Source organism: Phalacrocorax carbo, chromosome 2, assembly GCF_963921805.1.
Source record: "Phalacrocorax carbo chromosome 2, bPhaCar2.1, whole genome shotgun sequence".
NCBI classification, from domain to species: Eukaryota; Metazoa; Chordata; class Aves; order Suliformes; family Phalacrocoracidae; genus Phalacrocorax; species Phalacrocorax carbo.
Window position 1 is genome coordinate 166,900,257 of NC_087514.1, and position 27,600 is coordinate 166,927,856.

The 27,600-nt window shown below is 63.8% G+C and overlaps 1 protein-coding gene across 1 annotated transcript; it reads left to right on the top strand.

The window, feature by feature from the left end:
- NBEAL2 (neurobeachin like 2) lies at positions 1 to 27,527 on the top strand. Its single transcript, XM_064445206.1, is given in 55 exon segments — positions 1 to 111; positions 6,492 to 6,580; positions 6,784 to 6,948; positions 7,699 to 7,780; positions 7,882 to 8,003; positions 8,097 to 8,179; positions 9,365 to 9,450; positions 9,956 to 10,241; positions 10,314 to 10,420; positions 10,641 to 10,724; positions 10,847 to 10,930; positions 11,069 to 11,167; positions 11,845 to 12,416; positions 12,502 to 12,634; positions 12,737 to 12,856; positions 12,936 to 13,266; positions 13,366 to 13,448; positions 13,553 to 13,645; positions 14,116 to 14,287; positions 14,844 to 14,977; positions 15,074 to 15,233; positions 15,309 to 15,411; positions 15,967 to 16,120; positions 16,263 to 16,421; positions 16,513 to 16,672; positions 16,835 to 16,920; positions 17,232 to 17,900; positions 17,979 to 18,157; positions 18,243 to 18,402; positions 19,525 to 19,662; positions 19,752 to 20,057; positions 20,263 to 20,412; positions 20,681 to 20,838; positions 20,919 to 21,043; positions 21,251 to 21,371; positions 21,457 to 21,614; positions 21,838 to 21,983; positions 21,985 to 22,170; positions 22,460 to 22,555; positions 22,635 to 22,759; positions 22,844 to 22,984; positions 23,066 to 23,196; positions 23,282 to 23,391; positions 23,489 to 23,606; positions 23,677 to 23,774; positions 23,859 to 23,975; positions 24,064 to 24,153; positions 24,272 to 24,381; positions 24,473 to 24,645; positions 24,888 to 24,982; positions 25,080 to 25,196; positions 25,273 to 25,434; positions 25,512 to 25,660; positions 25,747 to 25,882; positions 27,024 to 27,527. Coding segments are annotated over 55 exon segments (8,367 nt in total). The 5' UTR covers positions 1 to 60; the 3' UTR covers positions 27,129 to 27,527.
- The last annotated feature ends 73 nt before the right edge of the window (positions 27,528 to 27,600 follow it).

Consider the following 27,600-nt stretch of genomic DNA (forward strand, 5'->3'; position numbering starts at 1 on the left):
CGATGGGGGGGGGCGGAGCTGCCCGCCGTGCCGCGCCGTACCGAGCCGTGCCGGCCCGGCATGGCTTCCCGGGAGCGGCTCTACGAGCTTTGGATGCTCTACTTCGCTAAGGTGAGGTCGGCACCGGAGGCGCCCCCCCGGCTTTATTTCGGGGGGGGGCAGCACCCCTTTACCCCCATCAACACCCCCCCCCCCCCCACGCTTGCATCCCCCCCTGCGCGCACCCCCCTGCCTGCACCCCCTGCCTTTGGGAAGGGGGGGTCCCTACCTTGGGCGTATCGCAGCACCCGGGGGGGGCTCCCCACTTGGGGGGCACCGCCTTGCCCCCCCCCCCCCACCCGCCTGCTATATCCCGCTCCCCCGCCCCGTTTTGCCTGTTTGGGGGGTCATCGCGTCCCCCCTGCACCCCACTGCCGCATCCTGGGGTCCGCGACCCCCCCCTTCGCCGTGCGACCCTCATGGGGGGCACCGCGACCCCCCCCCCCCGGAGGTCCACGACCCCCCCTTTGGGGTTACCGCATCCCCCTGGACACCCCCCCCCACTGCATCCCACACCTCCCGAGGGGGGTCCACACCCCCCTTGCACCCAGTGGGGAGGGTGAGGGGGGTCCGTACGCCCCCCCCCGGGTCCCCGCAGGTACGACCGCGGTGACATTGGAGCAGCGTCGGGAGCGATGGGGAGGGGGTGCCCTGCCTCGGGGTGGGGGGGTGTTGTCCTGCTCCGGGGGACCCCCCCAGCCCCCCCTTGGCACCGCCACCTCCCCCCTGCGTCATGTCTCCCTCTGCTCGAGGGGCTCCGATCAGACCAGGTCCCTTGGGGGCGGGGGGGGGGGGAAGGTGTCCTCGTGGAATGGGGGGGTCCCCAGCTGGCAGCATGCTGGGGGGACACCCCACCCCCCCAGCTGTCCCTGGCACTTCGTTTTCCCCTGAATTATCCCCGCTCCCAGGGTGCGGAGGCCGGATCCTGCAGGAGGGGAGACACACACCCCCCCCCGTGTCCCCCCCGGCTCCTGCCCCGGCGGGCTGGGGCAACCAGCCGGGATTTTGGGGGTGAAGGGTGTTATTTCTACCCCAAAACCACGCCGTGTGTCCGGACCGCGGCCGGCGACGCCAGGAGGGATGGGGACCCCGGTCCCAGCTGGCGATGGGGTCAGCCGTCGCGCCCGTCACCGCGTCCAGCCCCGCGACGTCCCCTGCACCCCCAAAACAAAGCCACCCGCGCCCCCCCCTTTATCTCCATCCTGGGAAAAGGGGTTAAAGCACCGCGAGGGTCCCGTCGGCGGTGGGTGCTGCCGCTCCCACGCGACCCCAGGCCCATTTTGGCCCCGGCACGAGATTAAAAATTAAATAAATCATTAAATGGTGGACACAGGTGCTGGGGGACGGCCCCGCGTCGAGGGGATGGTGGGGGCCCGGGCCGGAGCCCGGCGGTGCCGGCACCGCGGTTGGGGTTACTCACCGCCGGGGACGGGTGGGGAAAAACCCCAAAATCCTCGCTGTGGGGCGCTGGGGAGAAACGGTGCGGTGGGACGGGTCCTGGGGGGCTCGTACGGGGGACGCGTGGCACGCCGTGGGGTGGGTACAGTGGGACATGGGACATGCCATGGGGTGGGCATGGTCGTACGGGGGACGCGTGGCACGCCGTGGGGTGGGTACAGTCGGATGTGGGTCATGCCATGGGGTGGGCATGGTCGTACGGGGGACGTGTGGCACGCCGTGGGGTGGGTACAGTGGGACATGTGGCACACCATGGGGTGGGTACAGTCAGATGTGGGACATGCCATGGGGTGGGCATGGTCGTACGGGGGACGCGTGGCACGCCGTGGGGTGGGTACAGTCGGATGTGGGACATGCCATGGGGTGGGCATGGTCGTATGGGGGACGCGTGGCACGCTGTGGGGTGGGTACAGTCGGATGTGGGACATGGGACATGGGACATGCCATGGGGTGGGCATGGTCGTACGGGGGACGTGTGGCACGCCGTGGGGTGGGTACAGTCAGATGTGGGACATGCCATGGGGTGGGCATGGTCGTACGGGGGACGCGTGGCACGCTGTGGGGTGGGTACAGTCGGATGTGGGACATGGGACATGCCATGGGGTGGGCATGGTCGTACGGGGGACGTGTGGCACGCCGTGGGGTGGGTACAGTCAGATGTGGGACATGCCATGGGGTGGGCATGGTCGTACGGGGGACGTGTGGCACGCCGTGGGGTGGGTACAGTCAGATGTGGGACATGCCATGGGGTGGGCATGGTCGTACGGGGGACGCGTGGCACGCCGCAGGGTGGGTACAGTCGGATGTGGGACATGGGACATGCCATGGGGTGGGCACAGTCATACAGGGGATACGTGGCACACCACGGGGTGGGTACAGTCGGATGTGGGACATGCCATGGGGTGGGCATGGTCGTACGGGGGACGCGTGGCACGCCGTGGGGTGGGTACAGTCGGATGTGGGACATGCCATGGGGTGGGCATGGTCGTACGGGGGACGCGTGGCACGCCGTGGGGTGGGTACAGTCGGACGTGGGTCATGCGCCGCGCTGTCAGCTGGGCACAGTCGTACAGGGACATGTGCCGTGCCGTTTTGGTGTTCACACTCGCAGCGGGACAGGTGCTGCACCATCAGGTGTCCACGGTTTTACGGGGACATGTGTGGGGTGTTCGTGGTTGTACGGGGACACATGTCACGCTGTAGAGATGTCTGTGGTCATGTGGGCACACGTGTCACGCCGTGGAGGTGTCCAGAGTTGTACGGGGACACACGCCACGCCGTTGGGGTGTACATGCTCATACAGGTGACACGTGCCACACCATTCGGTGCCCATGGCTGCACAGGGACACGTGCCCCGCCGTCGGGGTGTTCGCACTCGCACGGGGACAGGAGCTGCGCCGTCGGGGTGTGCGTGGTGGTGCAGGGGACACGTGCCCCGCCGTCGGGGTGTTCACACTCGCACGGGGACAGGAGCTGCGCCGTCGGGGTGTGCGTGGTGGTGCAGGGGACACGTGCCCCGCCGTCGGGGTGTTCACACTCGCACGGGGACAGGAGCTGCGCCGTCGGGGTGTGCGTGGTGGTGCAGGGGACACGTGCCCCGCCGTTGGGATGTGTGTGGTCGTACGGGGGGACACACGTGCCACGCCGTTAAGGTGTGCGCCCTTGCACAGCGTGCCAGGCCGTCGGGGTGTGCCTGCTCGCCGTGCCGCACCGCTGGGGTGGCCGTGCCACCAGGGCCGAGGCAGGACCTCGGTGTCACCTCCCCAGGCGTGTCGCTCGGCAAAACCACGCTGGCCTTCGCCGCGGTGACGTCCCCAAGCAGCCGGCGAGGCCGCGGCTGCCGGGACGCGTCCCTGGACCGTGTCAGCCTTTTACCACCCCACTACCGGGCTTGTTGTGAGGCTCGAGCCGGGGGCAGCGGGTGATGCCACCGGTCCGGGTGTCACCTCGGCGGGAGTGTCACCTGTCACCGTCCCCCTCGCTGGCTGGTGAGATCTGAGGAGGGCCGCGTGCCGGGAGCGGATGCGTTATCTCTCGCGGCTGTGAAATAGGGCAGAGCTCGCATCGCGTCCCCAGGGGTGTCCCACGGGGTGGCCGTGCCGTGGCGTGGGTGGTGCCGGCCATGTTGTCCCACACCAGCCCCCCCCCCTCCAGCTGGCAGGGTCCCCAGTGCGGTCCCACCGCCGGGACCCTCCGTGTCACCCCATGGGACTCAGCGCCAGGGAGGGGACAACGCGGTGGCTTTGCCACCCTCACTTTTGGGGGTGGGGGGGTGGGGGGGTTCCAGAGCTCTCGGCAGCACCGGCGAGGGATGGAGGTGCCGGCACAACCTTCCCAGGCGGCACCGCGCCGCCGGAGCCCAGAAGCCACCCAACAGGCTCTGCCAGCTGGCAACCGGCTGGGACGGGCACCGGCGGGGGCGGCCGCCGGCACCGGCCCGGTGAGCGCCACGCCGGGATGGGACGCCGGCGCCGGGTGGGTGCGAGGGGGAACCTTGGGTGGGGAGGAAGGATGCTGAGAACTGGCAAACTCAGTACACCCCGGCTTCGGTCACACCGATGCCGGGGCGGGGGGTGTGTGCGCGCGATGGCAGGATTTGGCTCGTGTTTTCGGCGCGGTGATCCGCGGCGTTCGAAACCCCGCGGAGCTTTGCGTCCGCGCTGCGCCGGCGGCGACGTCCATCACCCCGCGTGTCCCATCGCCCCCACCACGACCTTTGACTGCGTCCCACAGCCGCTGGGTGGGCGCCTGGGGCTGGGGGGGGGGGGGGGAGGGGGGGATGCAACCAGCAGCACCCCAAAACATCGCCGGGCGGCCGGGCGCGGCGGGAGGAAGCGCCGTTGGGGCGGCGGGTGACTTGGCATTTCCTGACGCTCGGGTTGGGGTTTTTTTTTGGGGTGGTTTTTTTATTTTTTTTGGTGGCTTTGCACAAGAGCAAAGCGAAGCGGTAACGAGAAACGGGGGGGGGGGGTGGAGGGACATCAAATAATAACAACGATCCCCCCCCCGGCCCGGCTGCGCCGGCGTGACTCGCCGTGTACCGGGGTCATGGACGACCCCGCTCCCCCCGATGGCCAGGTAACGGGGGGTCTGCGTGGGGGGTACATGGGGGGACCCCGTCCCGGCTCGCCCCGCCGGATGCGGCGCTTGCAGCTGAGCGGTACCCGGCGGTAAATGGGGGGATGGGGGGCGCGTTTGGGGGGGAAATGGGTGACGCGGGGGAAGCGGCAGCTCGTGTGGGGGTTTGGGGGGTCCTGGACTGGGGTTGGTTTTGGGGGGATGCCTCTGGGAGGGCCGGGAGGTCCCCTGAGGGTCCCCTGCGTTGCAGCGGTGCTGTGGGTGCGTGGGGGAGCGATCGGGCCCCCCGAGTTCTCAGGGAGCTGGGGATGGGGGGGGGCAGGTCCCTGTGGGGAGCGGGGTGTCCCCAAGGCGGGATGGCCCCTGCCTGGGCTGGGGGCCCCCAGGGTGCTGCGTTTGGGTGCTGGGGGATGTGTGTCACCCCAAGGGGCTGCATTCGGGTGCTTGGGGCCGTGCGTCAGCCCTAGGTGCTGTATTGGGGTGCTCGGGGATGTGGGTCACCCCAAGGTGCTGCATTGGGGTGCTTGGGGCCGTGCGTCACCCCTAGGTGCTGTATTGGGGAGCTCAGGGATGTGGGTCACCCCAAGGTGCTGCATTGGGGTGCTCGGGGCCGTGCGTCACCCCTAGGTGCTGTATTGGGGAGCTCGGGGATGTGGGTCACCCCAAGAGGCTGCATTGGGGTGCTCGGGGACACGGGTCACCCCAAGGGGCTGCATTGGGGTGCTCGGGGACACGGGTGTCCCCAAGGTGCTGCATTGGGGTGCTCAGGGACACGGGTGTCCCCAAGGTGCTGCATTGGGGTGCTCAGGGACACGGGTGACCCCGAAGGGCTGCATTGGGGTGCTCGGGGCCGTGGGTCACCCCAAGGGGCTGCATTGGGGTGCTCGGGGACACAGGTGACCCCAAGGGGCTGCATTGGGGTGCTCAGGATGTGGGTCACCCCAAGGGGCTGCATTGGGGTGCTTGGGGACACAGGTGACCCCAAGGTGCTGCATTGGGGTGCTCAGGGACACGGGTGACCCCAAGGTGCTACATTGGGGTGCTCAGGGACACGGGTGACCCCGAGGGGCTGCATTGGGGTGCTCGGGGACACGGGTGACCCCGAGGGGCTGCATTGGGGTGCTCAGGATGTGGGTCACCCCAAGGGGCTGCATTGGGGTGCTCGGGGCTGTGGGTCACCCCGAGGTGTGCCGGGTGGGGGGTGCCCGGCCCCGGGGCGCGGTGCCAGCCGGGGGTGAATCACAGCCGTTGCACAACCGCCGGGCTGGGGGTTGTCACAGGCGGTGCCAGGGGCCCGCGCCCGGCTCTGGCTGCTGATTGGCTGGTAGCTGCCAGTAGGGGCAAGTGCTCTGGCTGCTGATTGGCTGGCAGGTCCCAGGGGTGAGTTACCCTCTGCAAGTGATTGGCCAGCATGTGTCTTTAAAGGGTCGGCAGCTTTTGCTGCTGATTGGCTGGTGGTTGTCTGTAGGGGCAGGTGCCCTGGGTGCTGATTGGTCAGTGACTCTACAGGTTGTGTGGCTCTGGATGATGATTGGTCAGGAGCCCTATGGCTTGTGCTGATTGGTCAGCAAGTCCACAGGTTGTGCTAGCCTGGGTGCTGATTGGTCAGCTGTTCTACAGGTGTGCTGGTCTGGGTGCTGATTGGTCAGCGGCTCCACAGGTTGCGCCGCCCTGGGTGCTGATTGGTGATTGGTCAGTGGTTCTACAGGTTGTGTTACTCTTGGTGCTGATTGGCCAGCATTTCTACAGGTTGTCTGGCTCTGATTTCCCATTGGCCAGTGGCTCCTGGTGTGGGGCAGGGGGGTGTTTGTGTAATCTTGACTTCCCTGGCTGCTGATTGGCTGATACCTCTGGGGCGGTGGTCACTGTGGGATCTGATTGGCCAGCGGCTCCAGCCTCGCCCCTCACCCTTGCAGAAGGACCTCTCCTACCTGCAGCAGTGGCTGGAAGCCTTCGTCATGAACTTCGAGAAGATCATTGCCCTGCCCTCCCTGGAGCCCAGGAGGTGAGGAGCACCTCGGCACCCTTGGGTGCTGCAAGGGTGACACCCACAGCTAAATTTGGGTTTTGCTGCGGCGGCTCATCCGCTCTCAGTGGTTTTAAACCATCCGGTCTGAAGCTTGGAAGGAGTTTGATGGTGGGGAGGGTTGGGGGGGTGGGGGGGGGGTTATGGGTCGCATCCTGCCACCCCTGTTTTCCCCGTCACAGGCCGGAGGAGTCGGTGTCGGAGATCCCGGTGCTGCCGCGGGAGGTGCTGCAGGTGCTGAGCCAGCGGCTGGGGCAGTGCGTGGCCCAGATCCCGCGGGAGGAGGGCGGCGGGGCCAGCCTGGGGCAGGCGCTGCTCCTCCTCAAGTTCTTCATCATCATCTGCAGGTGGGTGACACCCCACCACCGCCGCCCCTCCATCCCCCCCCACCCATGGGTGCTCCTGCTTTTGGTCCTCCCGGTGCTGTAGGATCGGCCCCAAATGCAGCCCAGCTCCGCACCCAGGTGCTGGGGGGCACTAAGGGGACCCCACATCTCTGGGTCCTGTTCCCCCCACCCCAAAATCTTCACTGAAAGGACCAAACTGGTCCCACACTGCCGCGGTCCCAAACTACCACGGCACCTTCCTGGATGTGCATCGCCCCCCACACCCCAAAAGCAGAGCATCCCCCCTGCCACCAAAGCATATCACCCCCCCAAAGCACAGCATCCCTCACTGAAGTGCAGCATCCCTCCCCCAAAGTGTGGCTTCCCCCCCAAAAAAGTGCATCATCAGCCCCCCAAGGTGCATCACATCACCCCAAAAAACAGTATTTACACCCCCCCTAAAGTGCTTCATTGAGCCCCCCAGGTGCATCCCACCCCCCTGGGCCCTGCCACCTCCTGCCAGCCGACGCAGGGTGACCCCTGGCAGCGGCGTCCCCACGAAGCCACCACCTCCTTGTCCATGGGAAGGGGGGGACCATCTATATCCCCCCCCCACCCACCTTTTCCCAGCCACTGGCAGGGTTCAGCTGAGGACCTACCCTGGCTTGCACCGGCGTTATCCCCCCGACGATGCATTAACCCCCCACGATGCAATAACCCCCCCCACAAAGCATTAAACCCCCCCAAAACATTATCCCCCCCTCCTCACAGAAACCTGGAAAACATCCAAACGGACAAAACCCCCGGCTTCATCGCGGAGGTGCTGAAGCTGCTGCGGGTCTGCGGCAGCAAGGTGAGCGTGCGGGGAGAACCCCCTGCCCCGATTTGGGGGGGGGCTCAGCCAGAGGAGGGTCTGGGGGGGTGGGTGGGGTGTTAATCCCGCTTCTCCGGCAGCTGAAGAGTGTCCGGGAGGATGAGCAAAGCGGGGCGCAGCTGGAGAGCGGGATGCTCTATGCCCTGCATCTCTGCGAGTGCCTCTTCGACCCCTACCAGACCTGGCGGCGACAGCTGAGCGGGTGAGCAGGGACCCCCCCCCTCCCGCCACCGCACCCCAAAATCCCCCACACCCCCCCCCGCTTCCCCCCCACACTTCACCCCTCTCTTTCCAGCGAAGTCATCAGCGCGAAGGAGAAGAGTAAATACAAGTTCTCCCCGGCCCCTTTGCCCCCCGAGTTCAGCGCCTTCTTCCAAGGTAAAGTGGGGGGTCCGGACCCCCCCGTCGCCCGCCGGATCCGGGCTTGGGCTCCGGCAGCGGGACCCCGGGGCACACAGGGGGTCAGTATGGGATCCATGGGTGTGCAGAGCATCCAGGTAGAGGGTGCTGGAGTAGGGATGGGATCCAGGAGCACATACAGGATCCGTGGGGGCGTATAGTATTCAGTGGAAGGTATATGATTTGAGGGCAGATACAGGATCCTATACCAGCCCCTGGTTCTCCTCTACCTGCCCCTGCAAATGTAGGAGCCTATAACTTCCCCCAAGGTCAGTATATGATCTGAGGGCAAATATAGGGTCCTATATCTGCCCCAGGACCCTGCAGGCGCCCAAGAGGAGGGCAAATATATGATCCTATACCTGCCCCAGGTTACCCTATAGCTACGCCTGCAAATATAGGATCCTATACCTACCCCAGGATGTTCTCTACCTGCCCCTGAAAATATAGGAACCTATACCTGCCCCTCAATATCCTATACCTGCCCCTCAATATCCTATACCTGCCCTCGCAGATTAGGAGCCTATACCTCCCCCTACCAATATAGGATCCTATACTTGCCCTAGAGTTGTTATATGATTCAAGGGCAAATACAGGAGCCTACACCTGCCCCAGGATCACTATATGTTCAAGGGCAAATACAGGATCCTGTGTCTACCCCAGGATCCCTTTATGATTCCAGGGAAAATACAGGATCCTATACCTGCCCCGGGACCCCATACCCATATGGGCACGTACAGGGGTCCCGGGGGCAGGTGTAGGAACCCGAAGCAGGGATTGAGTTGTGCGTGTCCCGGGGAGCCTGCAAAAATCAATGCAAAGGGGACTTTTTTTCCGGGGAAGCCCCCAAAGAAAACCCCCATTCTGAGGCAAAAGCGTTGCAAAAAAATCACCTAAAACTCCCAGCGCACCCAACGGCCTGTAAATCCCCAACTGAACCCTACTTTTGAACAAAACCCCATCTTTTTAGGACAAAAAAACCTCCCCTGGCGCAACCAGAGCTGCAAAACCGTTGAGCATCCTCATCCCCTCCATCATCAACAGGGTCCAGTTCCCACATGGGCTGGTTTTTGGGGTGGATTTGGGCGGAAAAGAGAATTTTTCCCTTTGTTGTTTTTTACCACTAACTCCCCAAAGTAAATCTTTCCCTCTTCATCCTCGCAGAGAGTTTCCAAGCTGGAGGGCAGCTTCCCGAAACACTCCAGCTCCGACTTATCCATCTTTTTGGGGCCATCCTCTCCGGATCCAAGGTAGTGTTGGGAAGGGGGCGGGGGGGGCGGAACTTGGGCTCATCATCCAAGTGATAAACCCCAAAGCTTTATTTATGCCAAGTGAGATGAACGCTGGAATTAAACCGCTTAATTTTCAAACGCCTTTAAAAACCATATTTAAACTTCCAGCTCTAAATTCAGTGGGTTTTACCTTAAAAAAAAGGTAATTGAATTAGAGGGAGGGTTGAGCTGAAGCTGCCTGTTCACCACCGGTTTGGCTCTGGGGTGACAGATGAGAACTTCTTGGCTGGATAAATTTGAGCAGAAATAGGTTTTAATTAACCCGATGCTTAAAAATCAGGATTTGATGAATAGCTCTGAAATTGGCTTTAAATTCACTTGCACGCACCCAGGAGTGGGGTGCGGCGAGATGGGTGAAACCTGCAGGGCTGGAAACATCGGGCTCAGCGTTAATAGCTTAAATAAAGGATTTTATATCGCGATAGGCGACATAAAAGCCCGTCTCCCCCCATCATCCCGACAGCCCAACGCGCTGCGGGCCATCACGCCGGCGGCGGTGGAGGTGCTGCTGGGGGTGCTGCGGCGGGGAGGCGGGGGGACCCCCCCGGTCCCCGGGTTGCTGGAGCTGGCGCTACGCGGCGTGGTGGCCGTGGTCCACGTGCTGCACGGCAGCAGCCCCGGCACCGGCCCCATGCCGTTGCGTGTCCTCCTGGATGGTTACTTCAGGGTGCTCAACTCGGACCTGCCCGTCGCTTCCTTGGCGCCGGAGGCGGCCGGTGGCCTCATCGCTGTCCGTGTCCTCATGCTGGGTAGGTGGGTGGGGGTGCGGGATGGGGGCGGGGACGCGGGGTCGGTGCTGAGCCGTCTCCACCTCGCCGTAGATGCCATCCCGGCCATGCTGAGCTGTGAGGACCGGCCGGTCCTCCAAGCCGTCTTTCTCAGCAACAACTGCTTCGAGCACATCATCCGCCTCCTCCAAAACAGCAAGGTACCGGGGCGGCCAACTTGGTGTCCCCCCTTGATGACACTAGGGTGGGGCACCCTCATCTCTGTCCTCACCCTTCCTGGCTCTAAACAATGCTGGGATGGGGTGGCCACGGTGCAGCAGCGTCCCCAGGGTGGGGACCCTCTGTAACCCCCTTCCCTCTTCCTCCCACCCCATACTGGGTGCCGTTCCCCAGGGCTGACACCCACCCCGTGTCCCACAGCTCTACCTCAGCAGCTCACGGGAGGCGGGCGAAGCCCGGGACGAGGTCCCCGCGCAGCCACCGGACAGGGATGGCCTCCAGCAGGTATCGTGTGGGGCCACCCCATAACCCTAAGGGGCCGCCTCATAACCAAACCACCAGGCGTGGTTGGGCTGTGTCCCCTCAACCCCATGACTTGCAGACCCACCACCCCCATGTCTCTGTAGGTCTTTGACGGCAGCTCCGACGCCATCGCGGTCCACGCCATCGGGGTGCTCACCGCCATCATGAGCAACTCGCCCTCGGCCAAGGTGGGCAGCGGACCAGAGGCAGGGAGGACACCCCAAAAGCAGATGGCTTTGGGCATTTTCACCTTGCGAGGTGGGCTGGGGTGAAAGCAGCACGTGGTGGGGCTCAGCACAGGGTCCCACGTGCCCGGGTGCTTGCAGGAGGTGTTCAAGGAGCGCATCGGCTATGCCCACCTCTACGAGGTCTTGAGGAGCCAAGGGCAGCCCACCCAACGCCTGCTCCAGGAGCTCCTCAACATGGTGAGCATGCCCACTTCTCCTCCACGCTGAGCAAAGCCCTCAGCGCTGGTGATTCGTGGTACGTCTCGGCCCCCGGCAGCCCCATTCCTCGCCCCCCTCTCCTCTCCACTCTGCTAGTTTCCCACCAGCTTCCTCCCAAGGGGTCCTGGGGCCATGGTCAGCTTCGGGGAGTCTTGAGCCCTTTCTGATATGGTACTGCTTGCTCTGGTACTGCTGGATGTGGCAGGGTCTCCAAGATGCTTGATTGTGGGGGTCTCCAAGGTGCTTGATGCACGAGGGTCTCCAAGGCACACAGGGGTCTCTGACATGACTGATGCACGGGGCTCTCCAGGACCCTCGATGCACGGGGCTCCCCAGGACCCTCGATGCACGGGGCTCCCCAGGACCCTCGATGCACGGGGCTCCCCAGGACCCTCGATGCACGGGGCTCTCCAGGACCCTTGATGCAGGAGAGTCTCCAAGATGCTTCATGTGTGGGGATCTCCAAGACTTTCAATGCACAGGGGTCTCCAAGACTCTTGACGCATGACAGTAGCATGCTGGTACGCTTGATGCACGGGAGTCTCCAAGGGGCTTCATGCACGAGGTCTCTGCTGCCAGCCCAGGGTGGCCAGGGGCAGGCTCCGTCCTTCTCCACGGGCTCGGGGCTGCACCAACCAGCTGTTGTGTTTTGGCAGGCAGTGGAGGGCGACCACAGCTCCTTCCCGGTGCGCCCCATCCGCAACGAGCAACCCCTGCTCATCCTGCTGGCCTGGCTGCCGGCGCTGGCGTGCCGGGAGCTGCAGGTCTTCCTCTCGGGCTGGCTGCGGCGGCTCTGCGACGCCTCCCTGCCCAGCCGCCTCACCTGCGTCAAGGCAGGCATGGTGGGCTGCCTGCTGGGTGCCCTGGCCACCGAGCCGGCGCTGCCAGCTGCCTGCTCCGAAAACTTACTGGAGCTGCTGCGAGCCTTGGGCAGCCTCTCCATCCGCCCCGGGGAGCTGCGGCAGCTGCTGCGGCTGCTGCGGCACGAGCGGGGTCAGGGACCGCATCCCTACGCGGCACCCGTCATCCGGGCGCTCTCGGGGATGGCACGGGTCGAGGGACCCCCCCGGGCGCTGCAGTGCTTCGACCTGACGCCCGGCATGGCGGGGATCATGGTGCCTGCCGTCCAGAAGTGGCCCGGTGGTGCCTTCGCCTTCCACGCCTGGTTGTGCCTGAGCGAGGAGGAGCCCGAACCACCGGCGAGGCCGAAGAGGAGGCAGCTCTACAGGTGAGGCTCAAAGAAGGGACCGGGGGGGGCTGAGGTGAGGATGAGGCAGGACAGCACTAACATCCTCACCGTGCTTCTCCAACAGCTTCTTCACTGCTGGAGGGACGGGCTTTGAGGCGTTCTTCACCGCCGGCGGCGTGTTGGTGGTGGCCGTCTGCACCAAGAAGGACTACATGACGGTGGCATTGCCAGAGTTTGCCTTCAACGACTCGGCTTGGGTGAGCATCATCCCCATCCCTGTCTCCTTCCTCATCCCCGTCCCCATCAGGGAAGGCAACGAAGACACCAGGGCGCCTGACACCCCCTCCCTGTCCCCGCAGCACTGCGTTGACATTGTCCACGTCGCCGGCCGACGGCCCTTCGGCCAGAATATTGTCAGCATCTACACCGATGGGCACCTGCGAAAGACAGCGCAGCTCCGCTTCCCCTCCCTCCACGAGGTGAGGGACCCCTCGACGCCCAGCTGGACCCCTCCCCATGGCACGGGGCCGGGTGCCAAGCACAACTCCTCCCTTCCAGTCCTTCACCTCCTGCTGCATCGGCTCCGCGGGCCACCGGACCACCACCACCACCGCCACCGCTGCCAGCCACCCACCAGCATCCCATGGGCCAGAGCTGGTCTTCCCCCCACGCCCCTCGCTCGGCCGCTCCCAGTCCGTCCCTGCCGCCCTGGGCCCCCACACTTGGACCCCCACTCAGCTCCCCACAGAGGGGGTGGTGGCCACCACAGCGGCAGGCAGCCAGGACACCGAGTGGGGCAGCCCCACCTCCCTGGAGGGTCACCTCGGCTCTGTGGCCATCTTCTGCGAGGCTCTGCAGCAAGCCCAGGTCAAGGCGCTCTTCTGTGCGGGTGCGTCATGGTGGGACGCGGGGGACATCCACAGGGATGCTGGTGGCAACTGGGATCTCCTCCACCATGCTCCAGCTCACCCCAATCCTCTTCCCCCAGGGCCAAACGTCACATCACCATTTACACTGGAAGGTGACTTGGTGGAGCTCAGCAGCAAGCTCCTGCTGTACTACACCCCACAGGTGAGGAGAGCCAACCCCCGGGGATGCGGATGGCACCGGTAGACCCTCTGCCATAGGTGACATCTCCAGGAGCACGAAGATGCTCCCATGGTGCTCTCTTCTAGGCCTGCAGGAACAACATCTGCCTGGACCTCTCTCCCAGCCACGGCTTGGATGGGAGGCTGACGGGGCACAAGGTGGTCAACTGGGACGTCAAGGTACGCTGAGCGCTGGGTGGTCTATCCTGGCCCATTGGCCCCGTGGCGTGGAGGCAGCTGGACCCCTCCTGGGGTATGGGGAAGGGGCAGGAACCCCCAAGGGGTGTTGGATGGCCATGGTGATTCCTCTGGACCCTACAGGGACTCTGCTATGTGGTATTGGGTGCACCAAAGACCTGCATGCCCCATGGGTCCCCTAAGGACCCGCATGCCCTGTGGGTCCTCGGTGTCCAGGGTGGGCACCATGGGTGGTGCAAGGGAACAGGTGTTTTTGGGGACCCGTTTCAGGTGTGTGCTGTAGGATGGGTCAGGGCACACCCTGATCTTTGCTAGCAACAGGGCCTGGCTCTCCCTGGCTTGAGCTGAGCCTGTGAGCAGGCAGGGTGGACCCCAGGTGCACGTGCAACCTCCTCCTCTACGCTGCCATCGCCGTGCAGCACCCAGCAAAGCCTCTCACCTCCCTCTGGCAGGACGTGGTCAACTGCGTGGGTGGGATGGGCGTGCTGCTGCCCCTGCTCGAGCAAGTGGTGTCCAAGAAGGAGGAGCCCGAGGATGAGCAGGAGACCAACGACCTGGTGGGGCCAGAGCTGACATCCTCCAGGAATGCCCAGGGCATGCTCATCCCACTGGGCAAGTCCTCAGGTGAGGACCTCAGGGGACGTGGAGTGGGACATGGGTCCTGCTCGGGTGCTGGAGGTAACTGTGCTGCCGTGTGGGCGCTGCCTGCAGCAGGCTGGTGTCCACCGTGGGCATGAGAGGTCTTGCCTGGGGCACCAAGAGTTATGGGGTAATGGAGAAACCATTGACACCTTTTAATGTTTTTATGACCTAATTAGTCATAAGCAGTTCTGGGAAGACGTGGGTGACTCCAGCCTGCTTACCTCTGGCTTGCCTTTGTGTGGAGTCTCTGATGTCTTGATGGTGTCTGGGTTCATGCAGCAGCCTTCTCCTGCATAGGTGAAGCAGGCCTTCTCCCGAAACCCAGCTGCCTATTTCCAAGATGCTCAGAAAAACAGAGGTTTCCAGTAGCTTAAATTTGGGGGAAAGAGGGGAACAGGCTGAAAACCTTGCAGAGAAAAGTCAACAGTGGGGCCTCCAGGATGCCCTTTGCAGGCAGTTGCAGGCAGCCCTGTAGGAAGGTGTTGGGGTGGGAAGAGGGCTCACAGCTACCGGTGGGGCTCTGCCCTGTGCCTTGCAGAGAGCAGGCTGGAGAGGAACAGCGTGGCCGCCTTCCTGCTGCTGGTGAAGAACTTCATCCAGAACCACCCGGTGAACCAGGAGAGCCTGGTGCAGTGCCACGGGCCGGCCATCATCGGGGCGCTGCTGCAGAAGGTGTGGGGGGCTACCGAAGGCTCCATCCCGCAGTCCTCGGGGCCATTCCCCAAGGGGGACGCCGGGGCTGCAAGCCTCCCCTCTCGCCCGTGGCAGGTCTCCGGTCCTCTGCTGGACATGAGCATGTTGATGGCCTCGCAGATGCTCATGGACCAGGTGGCCTCCGAGGGCAGCGGGCTCCTGCTGCACCTCCTCTACCAGCATCTCCTCTTCGACTTCCGCATCTGGAGCAACAGCGACTTCGCCGTCCGCTTAGGTGGGAACTGGGGGTGCTTGGGGGTGCTCTCCATCCCAGCGGGCTTCCACAGCCCCTCACACCTTCTCCCTGCAGGTCATATCCAGTATCTGGCCAACGTCATCAAGGACCACAAGCAGCGCATCTGCAAGAAGTACGGGGTGCAGTACATCCTTGATTCCATCCGGACGTACTACAGGTGAGCTGCCACATGTAGCTGGAACCCCCCGACACTGGTCTGGTGGTGGGCTTCACCCCTTGGAGCTGCAGTTTGGGGTAGACACCATTTGCCTGGGGCAATATCCCGCCGTGCGAGCACCTCATGGGATAATATTCCGGTGTGGGAGCATGGTAGTGGGTGCAGGACCTTCCACTCCCCATGGCCATGCCCCATCCCAAGCCTGCACCCAGAGCTGTGCCCGGTCAGCCCCAAAATCCACCCCCAGCATCTCTCCAGCAGCACCCAAGAGCATGGTGGTTTCTGCAACAAGGTGATGCCCTTTTCTCGTCTGACCCCATGCGTCTCTTCATGCCCGTGGTACTGCGGGTGCTCACGCCCGCAGACACCCAAATGCATGGGGTGGACATTTCCCGGTGGGCAGGGTTGGCCAGAAGGGATGTCCACGCCAGGCTGCCCCAGAGCTCCTCAGGCTTCATGGTGGGATTTGGGATCATGCTGGCGAGGGGTGACAAGGGGCAGGAGGGTGGCTGTGCCCGTCCCCAGAGGGAATGCCAATGCGTGTCTGTCCATCAGCACCTCCAGGGAGAAGACCACAGCCACCGACGACATCAAGACAGTGCAGACATCCCTCTTCAGCTTGGTGAAGGATTTCTTCTGCAGGAGCTTCTCTGGGGAGGAGATGCAGAGCTTGCTGAACTACGTGGCTGGGGCGCAGGATGAGCAGCAGGTACGGCACTAAGCCACCCAGGTCCCCAAACACCTCAGTGTGCCATGGGCTGGCCCAGCGCTTGGCAGCAGGTGGGGAGAAGCTGCTGAGGTCCCAATGGGGCACCTGGAGGGCAGTGGACAACCGGCCCCATGTCCCACAGGTCTGCGGGGCGCTGGAGGTGATCCACAGCCTGCTGAAGGGATCGCCTGCCCAGGAGCAGCTCTTCGCCTTCCTTTTTGAGCCGGGCCATGTGGAGGTCCTCTTCTCACTGCTGGTGCAGAAGAAGTTCTCGGATGAAGTGCGGGAGAGAGTCTTCAAGGTAAGGCGGGTCCCCAGCACCAACCTCTTGCCATCCCCAGCTACCGGGGGCTTTGCCACAGTGGTGTGGCCACCTCTTTCTGTCTCACCAGATCCTCTACAAGATGCTGAAGTATGAGAGGGTCCCTGAGCGCAGCAAGAACCGCCTGAAGCTGAAGGACATCGGGTACCAGGGGCTCATTGCCTGCCTCACTGACGTCCCCGGCTCCATGCTGCTCTTCCGCTGCCTCTCGGAGCAGGTCCTCGGGGCAGGTACCGTGCACCCAGCTGAAACCAGGCTGGCCCTGGCCACCCATCCTGAACACATGCCATGGGGTCATCACCGGTAGCTTGGTCTTGGGGCTGGGGGTCTTTGGTGGCTTTTGGGGACAGAAGGAGGTGTCCCACCACCATACTGTCTCTCCTTGTCCATAGACCCTCCCAACTACAAGGACCTGGTGGCCGTGGTTTACCTGTCCCACCGGGCCAAGCTGACGGTCCGGCTCGATATCTGCCGCAAGGTGAGCGGGGCCATGGGCACGAGGGCCTGTGACTGGGAGGTCGCCCTGGGGCTGAGCTCCCCGCAGCCACCCATGGGCACCCAGCCGTGCCCGAATGCAGGGGCCGTGGGGATGGCAGTAACACCCCACGCACAGGGCTGCCGGCAGGTGGACGTGCCAGCATGGACGTGGTGCAACCCCAGCACTCCATGATGGTTATGGAAGATGTGGAGTGCTCAAGCATCCTGCCCCTCAGAGGGGCCAACCCCGCCCAAGAGGCTACCAGGAGCTGGGGCAACATCATCAGGTCTGCCCTTGGCTTTCTCTTGCAGCTCTTCCACTTGATCTATGCGCAGCAGGACATGGTGAAGCAGCTGGCGAGGTTGGCCGGCTGGCAGGACACGCTCACCAAGCTCTACGTCAAAGAGTCCTACGAGTCCCGCCAGCACAGCCTGAGCATCGCGGGCAACGGGGGCTGCCTGGAGCTCCTCCGTCTCTCAGACACCTCCGGCAAAGAGGGGATGAGCCCACCGCCAGCCGAGCTGCAGGAGCTGGATGTCTTCTTGCCACTGGGCTATGAGGTCTCAGACCAGGAGCTCTCCGAGGGCTTCTCCGACCACTCCATCTCCCCGAGCGGCCGCACCAAGTCCTTCCACTCCTACAACTTCAAGTCTTTTGACTCCTCCGACCGGGCCAGCCGCTCATCCTCCAACCCCGGTGATGGTCCTCCTTTCGATGGTGTCTACCACCCTCTCTCACCCTTCTCCACCTCACCCTTCGACCTGGGGCTTGAGCTGGCCAGCACCAGCTCCGTCGCCACGGCTGAGAGCGGCACGCAGACCCCCGCCAGCGGCCCCGACACCCCCTCCCCCCTGGAGAGCTTCAAGCCCTTCCCAGGGATGCGAGCACGCAAGAGCTCCAGCCTCTCAAACGTCCTGGATGAGAACAGCTACCAGGACACGCTACCCAGTGACAACGTTTCCAACACCAGCAACCCCCAGGTGAGCCCCAAACCATCGTGCCCACCACCCTGGGCTATGCTGGACGCTGAACCTCTCACCCTTCCTCTCCGTTGGCAGCAAACGCCTGAGGAGGAGCTGTGCAACCTCCTGACCAACATCGTCTTCTCGGTCACCTGGCGCGGGGTGGAGGGTTGGGACGACGTGGCTTGGAGGGAACGCGGGCAGGTCTTCTCCGTCCTCACCAAGCTGGGGTCGGCGTGCGAGCTGGTGCGGCCCCCCGATGAGATCAAGCGCAGGTGAGTCCTGCCCAGGTCGGGAGCGAGGTCCAGGGGGTGGACTCCGAGGGAGGACCACCCCACGGAGCTGCCTTCTCTCCCGCAGCCTGCTGGAGATGATGCTGGAGTCGGCGCTGACGGACCTGAAGGAGTCGGGGCCAGCTGCCCTGCCCGGTCTCACCCACAACGCCCTCAAGCTGCTGCGGCTGCTCCAGGACTTCTTGTTCTCTGAAGGACACAACAACCAGGCCCTGTGGAGCGAGAAGGTGCATGGGCACGAGCAGGGGGTCCTGGTCCCAAACCTGAGCTCTGACCCCTAATGCTAACCCTCATGTTAGCCCTGACCCAAAACCCTGCCCCAACCTGCAGCCCTTGAACTCACCTTAGAAAATAACCTGTACCTTACTCCTAAACCATAACCCTAACCCATAACCTCCAAATTCAACCCTAACCCCTACGCTTCAACCTTAACCCTACACCCTTGCCATAAACCCAACACCATAGCCTTGTTGCCTCAACCCTAACCCTAAACTGTAAATCTAACTGTACCACCTAAATCCAAATGCTAAACCTTAACCCCACACCCTTGCTGTAAACTTCAACCCTAACCCCAGTTCTATACCCTAGCCCTAACCCCAGTCCTAACCCTTAACCCTAACCCTACAGCCTTATCATAAAACTAACCCCATACGCTGAAATATAACCCTAAGCACTATCCCTAACTCATAACCTGTAAATCTACCTCTAACCTTTGGTGTAAAACCTGACCCTGATCCTAACACCTAATCCTAGGCTTTAACTTTAACCCCACACCCTTACTTTAAACCAAACCCTAGCCCTATACCCTAAGATCTAACCTTAAGCCAGAACCCCAACTCATAATCATACCTCCTAAACCCTAATCCTAAATCTTAGCTCTTCATCCTTGCCGTAAGCTTCAGCCCTAACCCCAATTCTATACCCTAGCCCTAACCCCAATCCCAACCCTTAACATCAACCCTACAGCCTTACTGTAAACCAAAATCCTAATCCTATAGCCTAACCCTAACCGTAACTCAAATTTGTAAATCTAACCATACTCTCTAAATCCTAATCCTAAACCTTAACCCTACCTCCTTGCCATAAACTTCAACCCTAACCCCAATCCTACACCCTAACCCCAGCCCTAACCGCTAACCCTAACCCTACAGCCTTACCAAAAACCCATACCCTAAGCCCCAACCCCTCAACCTAATCCTAACTCCTACCCATAACCCAAACCCACGTCAAGCAAACCGAGGGTGGCGGGGTGATGGGGACAGACCTGGTGGCTTTGCATGTGGCCAGCTGGAGAGGCGAGGGGGCACGTGGCTGGGCGGGGGGGCTCACTGTGCCCCCCCCCCCCCCAGATCTACGAGGGGGTGAACAGTCTGCTGGACAAGCTGGGCGTCTGGTACCACCTGGCCAACGGCACCTCCGACCTCAAGGAGATGGCCCAGACGGGTCTACGCATTCTCGTGGGCTACATCATGCTGCAGGACCCCCAGGTGGGTCAACCCTTCCTGGGGCTCGGGGTGAGACCCCAGCCCTTGGGGCACGGCAGGTGGCCCCATCTGATGTCCTGTTTCCACGCCAGCTGCACTCGCTGGCATACGTGAAGCTCCACAGCCTGCTGCAGACCGCCTCGGCCCCCAAAAAGGACGAGGCTTGCTACCTGCTGGGCAAGTTGGAGACGCCGCTGCGACGCTCGGTGGACACCAAGTCGGAAACCTTCTCCTGGTTGGTGCCCATCGTCCGGACGCTGATGGACCAGTGCTATGAGACCCTGCAGCTGCAGGTCTTCCTGCCCTCGCTGCCTCCCACCAACGGCAGCCTCACTTTCTACGAGGACTTCCAGCTCTTCTGCACCACCCCGGAGTGGAGGGGCTTCATCGAGAAGCACGTGGGTGCCCTGGGGCATGGGGTGGCATCGCTGTTGGGGGAAGACCTTCCCAGACTTAGAGATGGGTCTATGCTGCAGTGTTGTCCCCATGTCACCGCCGGGTTGGGACAGCCTGCAGGGGTGACCTCCAGGGCAGGGTGTTCATAGCCTGGATGATGGCTGGTGGGTGCAAACACCTCCCCTCTCCTCCTGGTTCTGTCGGTAGGTGCAGCCCACCATGGCCCAGTTTGAGATGGACACCTTTGCCAAGAGCCATGACCACATGTCCAATTTCTGGAACGCCTGCTACGATGCCATGATGAGCAGCTCCCAGCGGCGGGAGCGGGAGAAGGCGGCCAGCCGCAAGATGTTCCAGGTACTGCCTGCTCCTCAACCCTGGGACGTCAGCCTGGGGACGTGCTCCTCACCCCAAAGATGTCATCCAGGAGATGTGCTCCCCCCTCTGGGGATGTCATCCTAGGGATGTGCTCTTCATCCCAGTGGTGTCATCCTATGGATGTGCTTCTCACCCCAAGTACATCATCCTAGGGATGTTCTCCTTGCCCTGGGGATGTCATCCTCACCTCAGGGATGTCCCCAAGCCCCAGCCCTGCTGTCACTTCACTCTCCTACTCCCTTGGCAGGACCTGGTGCTGGAGCCGGCGGTGAAGCGCGCCAAGGCGGAAAACACCCGGCACGCCAACGTGCTCAAGCAGGCCAACAACCACCACGGCACCGTGCTGAAGCAGTGGCGGTCCCTGTGCCGCCTCCTCACCTCACCCCGCTCCGCCTGGGCTGACCGGTGAGCCCCTGCCTCGGTCCCCAGGGAGGGGTGACACGGCTGGGAGTCCCCAGGGTGTCTAACGCCCACCTGCCCCCCAGGAACCCACCAGAGGTTCGCTGGAAGCTCTCAAGCGCCGAGACCTACTCCCGGATGAGGCTGAAGCTGGTGCCCAACCTGAACTTTGACCAGCACTTGGAGGCCAGTGCCCTACGGGACAACCTGGGTGAGGCTGATGGGAGCGGGGCGCCCAGGGGTCCCCCCATGCGGCGGGCAAGGCGGGGTGCCACCGGTTGGATGCACATGGTGGGGTTGAGCTGGGAGCTGTCATGGACCCCGTTGGGGTTGGGGGAGTGGGATGGGGAACCCTTGCAGGACTCGTTCCCCAGCCATGGGTGGCTGGGGGTGTCTGCTAACCCCCTCCTCTTTTCAGGAGCTGACCACCTCCACAACCCCACCGAGTCCCTCCCGCTCGCCATGGCCAAGGAGGCCAAGGTGAGCGAGCTGGAGGATGACCAACTGGCTGAGGAGGACCTCCCCGTCCTGGACAACCAGTGAGTGTCTCCATCCCCTGCCGTGGCACTGGCTCGCCCAGGCTGGGGGTGTCACCGGGGTCTCCTCACCCCTGCTGTCACCCAGGACTGAGCCCAAGGAGCAGAACCAGCGGGAGAAGCTGGTGGTCTCGGAGGACTGCGAGCTCATCACGACGGTGGCCGTCGTCCCCGGCCGCCTGGAGGTGACGACCCAGCACGTCTACTTTTACGACGGCAGCAGCGAGAAGGAGGAGACGGAAGGAGGTAACGGCACGTGCTCCTTGTGGGGGGTCCTTGCAGCAAAGTGGGGTGAGGAACCCCCCGCCCATCCCATCTCCTCCAGAAGCCCATCACGCCGGGTGCTGGCCATTTTGGGGGTGGGCTCTTCCCAGCCCCAGGGCGATGCTGGCCTCCATCCCTGCCTCGGGAATTGGGGTCTGGGTGGGCAGCGATGCCCGCGGGGCTCTGTACACCCCTGTCTCGGCAGGGATCGGATATGACTTCAAGCGCCCCTTGTCCCACCTGCGCGAGGTCCACCTGCGCCGCTACAACCTGCGCCGCTCCGCGCTCGAGCTCTTCTTCATCGACCAGGCCAACTACTTCCTCAATTTCAAAAAAAAGGTGGTGGCACCCTTTCCCCCCTTCAAACCCCTCCAGGGCCATGGCACGGCCCAGGCTCCGGCCGCTGCATGTCCTACCCGTGTCCCCCCAGGTGAGAAACAAGGTGTACTCCTGCATCCTCGGCCTGCGTCCCCCCAACCAGATCTACTTCGGCAGCCGGTCGCCCCAGGAGCTGCTGAAAGCCTCAGGGCTCACCCAGGTGCTAGCCCCACCTTGCCCCTCTCCTTCCCAGATGGCAAAGGGGAGGGTGCCAGCGTGGGACCAGGGGTGGCTGTGGGTTGGAGATGGCCATGGGACCTGGGATGGTCATGGGACAAGGGATGTCTGGGTTGGATTTGGCCATGGGACCTGGGATGGACATGGAACAAAGGATGGCCATGAGATGGGGATGTCCATGGGACCAGGGGTGGCTGTGGGACAGGGATGGCCATGCGGTGGGGGTGTCTGCTCCCCCCCAGCCCATCTCAACCACCCTCCCTCCACTCCAGAAATGGGTCCTGCGGGAGATCTCCAACTTTGAGTACCTCATGCAGCTGAACACGATTGCGGGGCGCACCTACAACGACCTCTCCCAGTACCCTGTGGTGAGCACCCGTGTGTGTCCCCGTCCCCCCAGCAAGCCCGGGCCCCCTCCCAGCCTCACCCGCCTCCCACCCCACCCAGTTCCCCTGGATCCTGCGGGATTACGTCTCAGAGACCCTCGACCTCACCGACCCAGCCGTGTTTCGGGACCTGTCCAAGCCCATCGGGGTGGCCAACGAGCGGCACGCACGGGACGTGAAGGAGAAGTGAGTGTTTCCAAAAAAGGAGGGACGGGGGCCTTGGGGACCGCCTGGCCGGCTCCTGGTGGACCTCCCCGCCTCACCCCCAAGGTACGAGAGCTTTGAGGACCCCTCGGGCACCGTGGACAAGTTCCACTACGGCACGCACTACTCCAACGCGGCGGGCGTCATGCACTACCTGATCCGCACCGAGCCCTTCACCACCCTCCACATCCAGCTGCAGAGCGGCAGGTGGGCACCCGGCGGGGGGACCCTGGGGTGGGGACGTAGCAGGGGACGAGCAGGCTCCGACCAGGTGTCCTGTGCCACCAGGTTTGACTGCTCAGACCGGCAGTTCCATTCGGTGCCGGCAGCGTGGCAAGCCCGCATGGAGAACCCTGTGGACGTCAAGGAGCTCATCCCCGAGTTCTTCTACTTCCCCGAGTTCCTGGAGAACCAGAATGGTAAGGGGTACCCGTCGTCGGGACAGCACCCATGGGACCACGGCGGGGGTCGGTGTCCCTCACCCCCTGGCTGACCTGCCTGCAGGCTTCGACCTGGGCTGCCTGCAGCTCTCCAACGAAAAGGTGGGCGACGTGGTGCTGCCCCGGTGGGCGCGTTCCCGCGAGGACTTCATCTACCAGCACCGCAAAGCCTTGGTGAGATGGTGGAGCCCATCCCAATCCCTCCTCCACTCCCGCCCCTGGGGGGGTCGTGGGCATTCCGGGCCCACCCTGATGCCCCATCCCTGGACAGGAGTCGGAGTATGTCTCAGCCCACCTCCACGAGTGGATCGACCTCATTTTTGGGTACAAGCAACGAGGCCCGGCTGCCGTGGAGGCCCTCAACGTCTTCTACTACTGCACCTACGAGGGTGAGCCGTGGGGCAGGAAGGTGGGGGGGGCACCTGCCAGGTGGCCCCCCGTGACCATCCCCATCCCCAGGGGCCGTGGACCTGGATGCCATTGCTGATGAGACGCAGAGGAAGGCTCTGGAGGGCATCATCAGCAACTTTGGGCAGACGCCCTGCCAGCTGCTGAAGGTAGCTCATACCCTTCCCCTCCCCAAAATATATCCCCTTTTGGGGGGCCACCCCCCCTTCTCATGGGTTCCCTTGCCCCCCAAGGAGCCGCACCCTGCCCGACTGTCGGCAGAGAGCGCTGCCCGGAGGCTGGCCCGCCTCGACACCCGCTCACCCAACGTCTTTGAGAACCTGGACCAGCTCAAGTCCTTCTTCGTGGAGGTGAGGACAACCCTGGGTGGTCCCTGGCCAGGACTCAGGGGGGTGGTGGTGGCCAGGAGGGTGCCCACCAGTTGCTGTCTCCCCACAGGGCATCAGCGATGGGGTGGCCCTGGTGCAAGCTGTGGTCCCCAAGAACCAGGCGCACTCCTTCATCACGCAGGGATCACCCGACATCCTGGTGAGTGAGGGGAAACTGAGGCACGGGTGCGTGCTGCTGAGCCGGGGGGACCAGGGCCGAACCCCAGGAGGGCTCCTGTGGTAGGAACTGCATCACTTCCATCTTCACCTCTGCCCAGGTCACCGTGAGTGCCAACGGCTTGCTGGGGACCCACAACTGGTTGCCCTATGACAAGAACATCTCCAACTACTTCAGCTTCACCAAAGACCCCACTGTCTCCAATGCAAAGTGAGTTGCCGCAGGGTCCCCGGGGATGGTCCCCAAAGGTGCCACCAGCCCACCCATGGCTCTGCCACCATCCCACATCCCTCCCCACCAGGACCCAGCGCTTCCTGCAGGGCCCCTTCGCCCCCGGCGTGGACCTGTGCTCCCGCACGTTGGCCGTGTCCCCTGACGGCAAGCTGCTCTTCAGTGGGGGACACTGGGACAACAGCCTCCGTGTCACCTCGCTGGCCAAAGGGAAGGTCGTTGGGCACATCACCCGGCACATAGGTACGTCATCCGATGATGATGAAGGTCCGATGATGCCCCAGTGGCTTTGTAGGGTGGAGGCAGGGGGCATAGGAAGGGCAGGGGACATCTCCCGGTGTCCCCTGTCTTCTGGGGAGAGGCCAGGCTCCACCGCAGAGAATCTCCACGCCCCAAAACACGTCTTGGTGCCATCCCACGGGGTTGGGGTACCAAGCACGGTGGGATGGGACCAGCACCTCATGGTGTCCCCCTGGGTGTCACAGACGTTGTCACCTGCCTGGCGCTTGACCTCTGCGGCATCTACCTCATTTCTGGATCCCGGGACACCACCTGCATGGTGTGGCAGGTCCTGCAGCAGGTAAGGGGTTGACCCTTACCCCCCGCGCTCCGGATGGGGTGGCTTGCAGTGGGCACTGCCACCAGGTCACTGAGGGTCCCCGTGTCCCCAACGCCAGGGTGGGTTTTCCAGCGGCTTGGCTCCCAAACCCGTCCAGGTCCTGTACGGCCACGACGCCGAGGTGACGTGCGTGGCCATCAGCACCGAGCTGGACATGGCAGTGTCGGGCTCCAAGGTGAGCTGGAGTGGCGGGGTGGGCGGCGGGGTGGGCAGTGCCACCGTCATCACCCCGTGTCCCCTTCCTCCCGTAGGACGGCACCATCATCATCCACACCATCCGCCGGGGTCTCTTCATCCGGTCCCTGCGGCCGCCCGGCGAGAGCTCACCACCCGCCGTCCTCTCCCACCTGGCCGTGGGGCCGGAGGGGCAGGTGGTCGCCCAGACCGCCGTGGGTCAACGAGCCTGCTTGAAGGTACGGCCAGGTGTCCGTGTGTCCTCCCCCTCGTCGCCCTCAGCGTGTGTGTTCCCCCCGTCTTCGCTCTCTTTCAGGACAGGTTTGCGCTGCACCTCTACTCGGTGAACGGGAAACACCTCTCCTCCGTCCCGCTGGACGAGGAGGTGACGGCCATGTGCCTGACGGAGGAGTTTGTGGTGCTGGGGACCATGCAGTGCGGGCTGGAGATCCGTGACCTCCAGAGGTGAGGGCTACCACCCGCCTCGTCCCACCCCAACCACCCCCTTGGGGTGCCCGAGGGGTCCCATCCCACCACTCGTCTTCTCACAGCCTCAGGATGGCCGTGTCCCCCGTGCCCATGCGGGTGCCCGTCCACAGCGTGTCCGTCACCAAGGAGAAGAGTCACATCTTGGTGGGGTTGGAGGATGGCAAGCTCATCGTGGTGGGGGCTGGGCAGCCCGCTGAGGTGAGCGTGGACCCCCGCCCCAGGCGGTGGTGGGACTGGGAGGGGTCATGCCTTGGTGTCCGCTGGGTGCTGCTGGGCTGGGGACCTCTGCTTGTCCTCCAGAAAAAGGGGGGCAGAGGTGGGGTGAGGTGGGATAGGGGAGATACGGGGAAGGGGATATGGGAAAGGGAGGGGGTGGAGATGGAGGTGGGGAAGGGGACGGAGGTGGGGATGGAGGTGGGGAAGGGGACAGAGGTGGAGATGGGGAAGGGGAAGGGGACGGAGGTGGGGATGGAGGTGGGGAAGGGGACGGAGGTGGGGACGGAGGTGGGGAAGGGGACGGAGGTGGAGATGGGGAAGGGGAAGGGGAAGGGGACGGAGGTGGAGACGGAGGTGGGGAAGGGGACGGAGGTGGGGACGGAGGTGGGGAAGGGGACGGAGGTGGAGATGGGGAAGGGGAAGGGGAAGGGGACGGAGGTGGAGACGGAGGTGGGGAAGGGGACGGAGGTGGGGAAGGGGACGGAGGTGGAGACGGGGAAGGGGAAGGGGGCGGAGGTGGAGATGGAGGTGGGGAAGGGGACGGAGGTGGAGATGGAGGTGGGGAAGGGGGCGGAGGTGGAGACGGGGAAGGGGAAGGGGGCGGAGGTGGAGATGGAGGTGGGGAAGGGGACGGAGGTGGAGACGGGGAAGGGGAAGGGGGCGGAGGTGGGGATGGGGAAGGGGAAGGGGGCGGAGGTGGGGACGGAGGTGGGGATGGAGGTGGGGACGGGGACGGAGGTGGAGATGGAGGGTGGATGGCAACGAGGAAGGGGTCAGGAGATGGGTGGGGGTGCAGACAGGGAAGGGGATGGGGGTGGGAGGAGGGATGGGGATCGGGATTTGGATGAGTGGGTGGAGCAAAGGGTGGGGTTGGGGAGGGGACGTGTGCTGGGGAAGGGGCTGGGGGTGGTGGGTGTTTGGAAGGGGATGGGGAAGGAGGAGTTGATGAGGGTGGGGAGGGGGAAGCAGGTGGACATTTGGGAGGCGATGGGGAGGGAGAAGGGGATGAGGGTGGGGATGGCGAAGGGGGAGGGAGGTGGACGAAGGGCGCGGGGATCCAGAAGGGGCTGGGGAAGGGGACAGGGACCCCCCGGGTGGGCGCTCACCCCCTCCCCTCGCCCAGGTGCGGCCGGGCCAGTTCCACCGGCGGCTGTGGCGCTCGACGCGCCGCATCTCCCAGGTCTCGGCCGGCGAGACGGAGTACAACCCCGCCGAGGGCAAGTCCTAGCCCTGCGCCCACCGCCCCCCCGGGGCGCCCCACGCACCCCCCCGGGGCGCCCCACGCAACCCCCCGGCACCGAGGGCGGGGGTCCGCAGAGCCCCGTGCTGCCTGCGGGCTGCCTGCTCAGCCCATCGCCCGTGGCCTTATCCAGCCCCCCCGTGGGGTGGGGGGCGCACGATCGTGTGTGTCCCCCAAGGCGTAGGGGGACACAGCCCCCCTTCCCGTGGAGGGACGGGGGAGAGGAGGAGGCGGGGACCCCTCGCTGGGAAGGGGGGTGCCACGTCCCCCCTCGCCGTGCCCGCTGGCCAGGAGCCGGCCGCTGTGTGCCCCGTCCCCCGGGATTTTCTATCGGTTTTTAGATCTTTTACAGAAAAAAAAATTAATAATAATATATCTATGAGAAATAGATGAGTAAAGGCCCGTGTCACGAGTGGGGGGGGGGCTCGGCAGCCGTGCACCCACGTGTCACGAGTGGGGG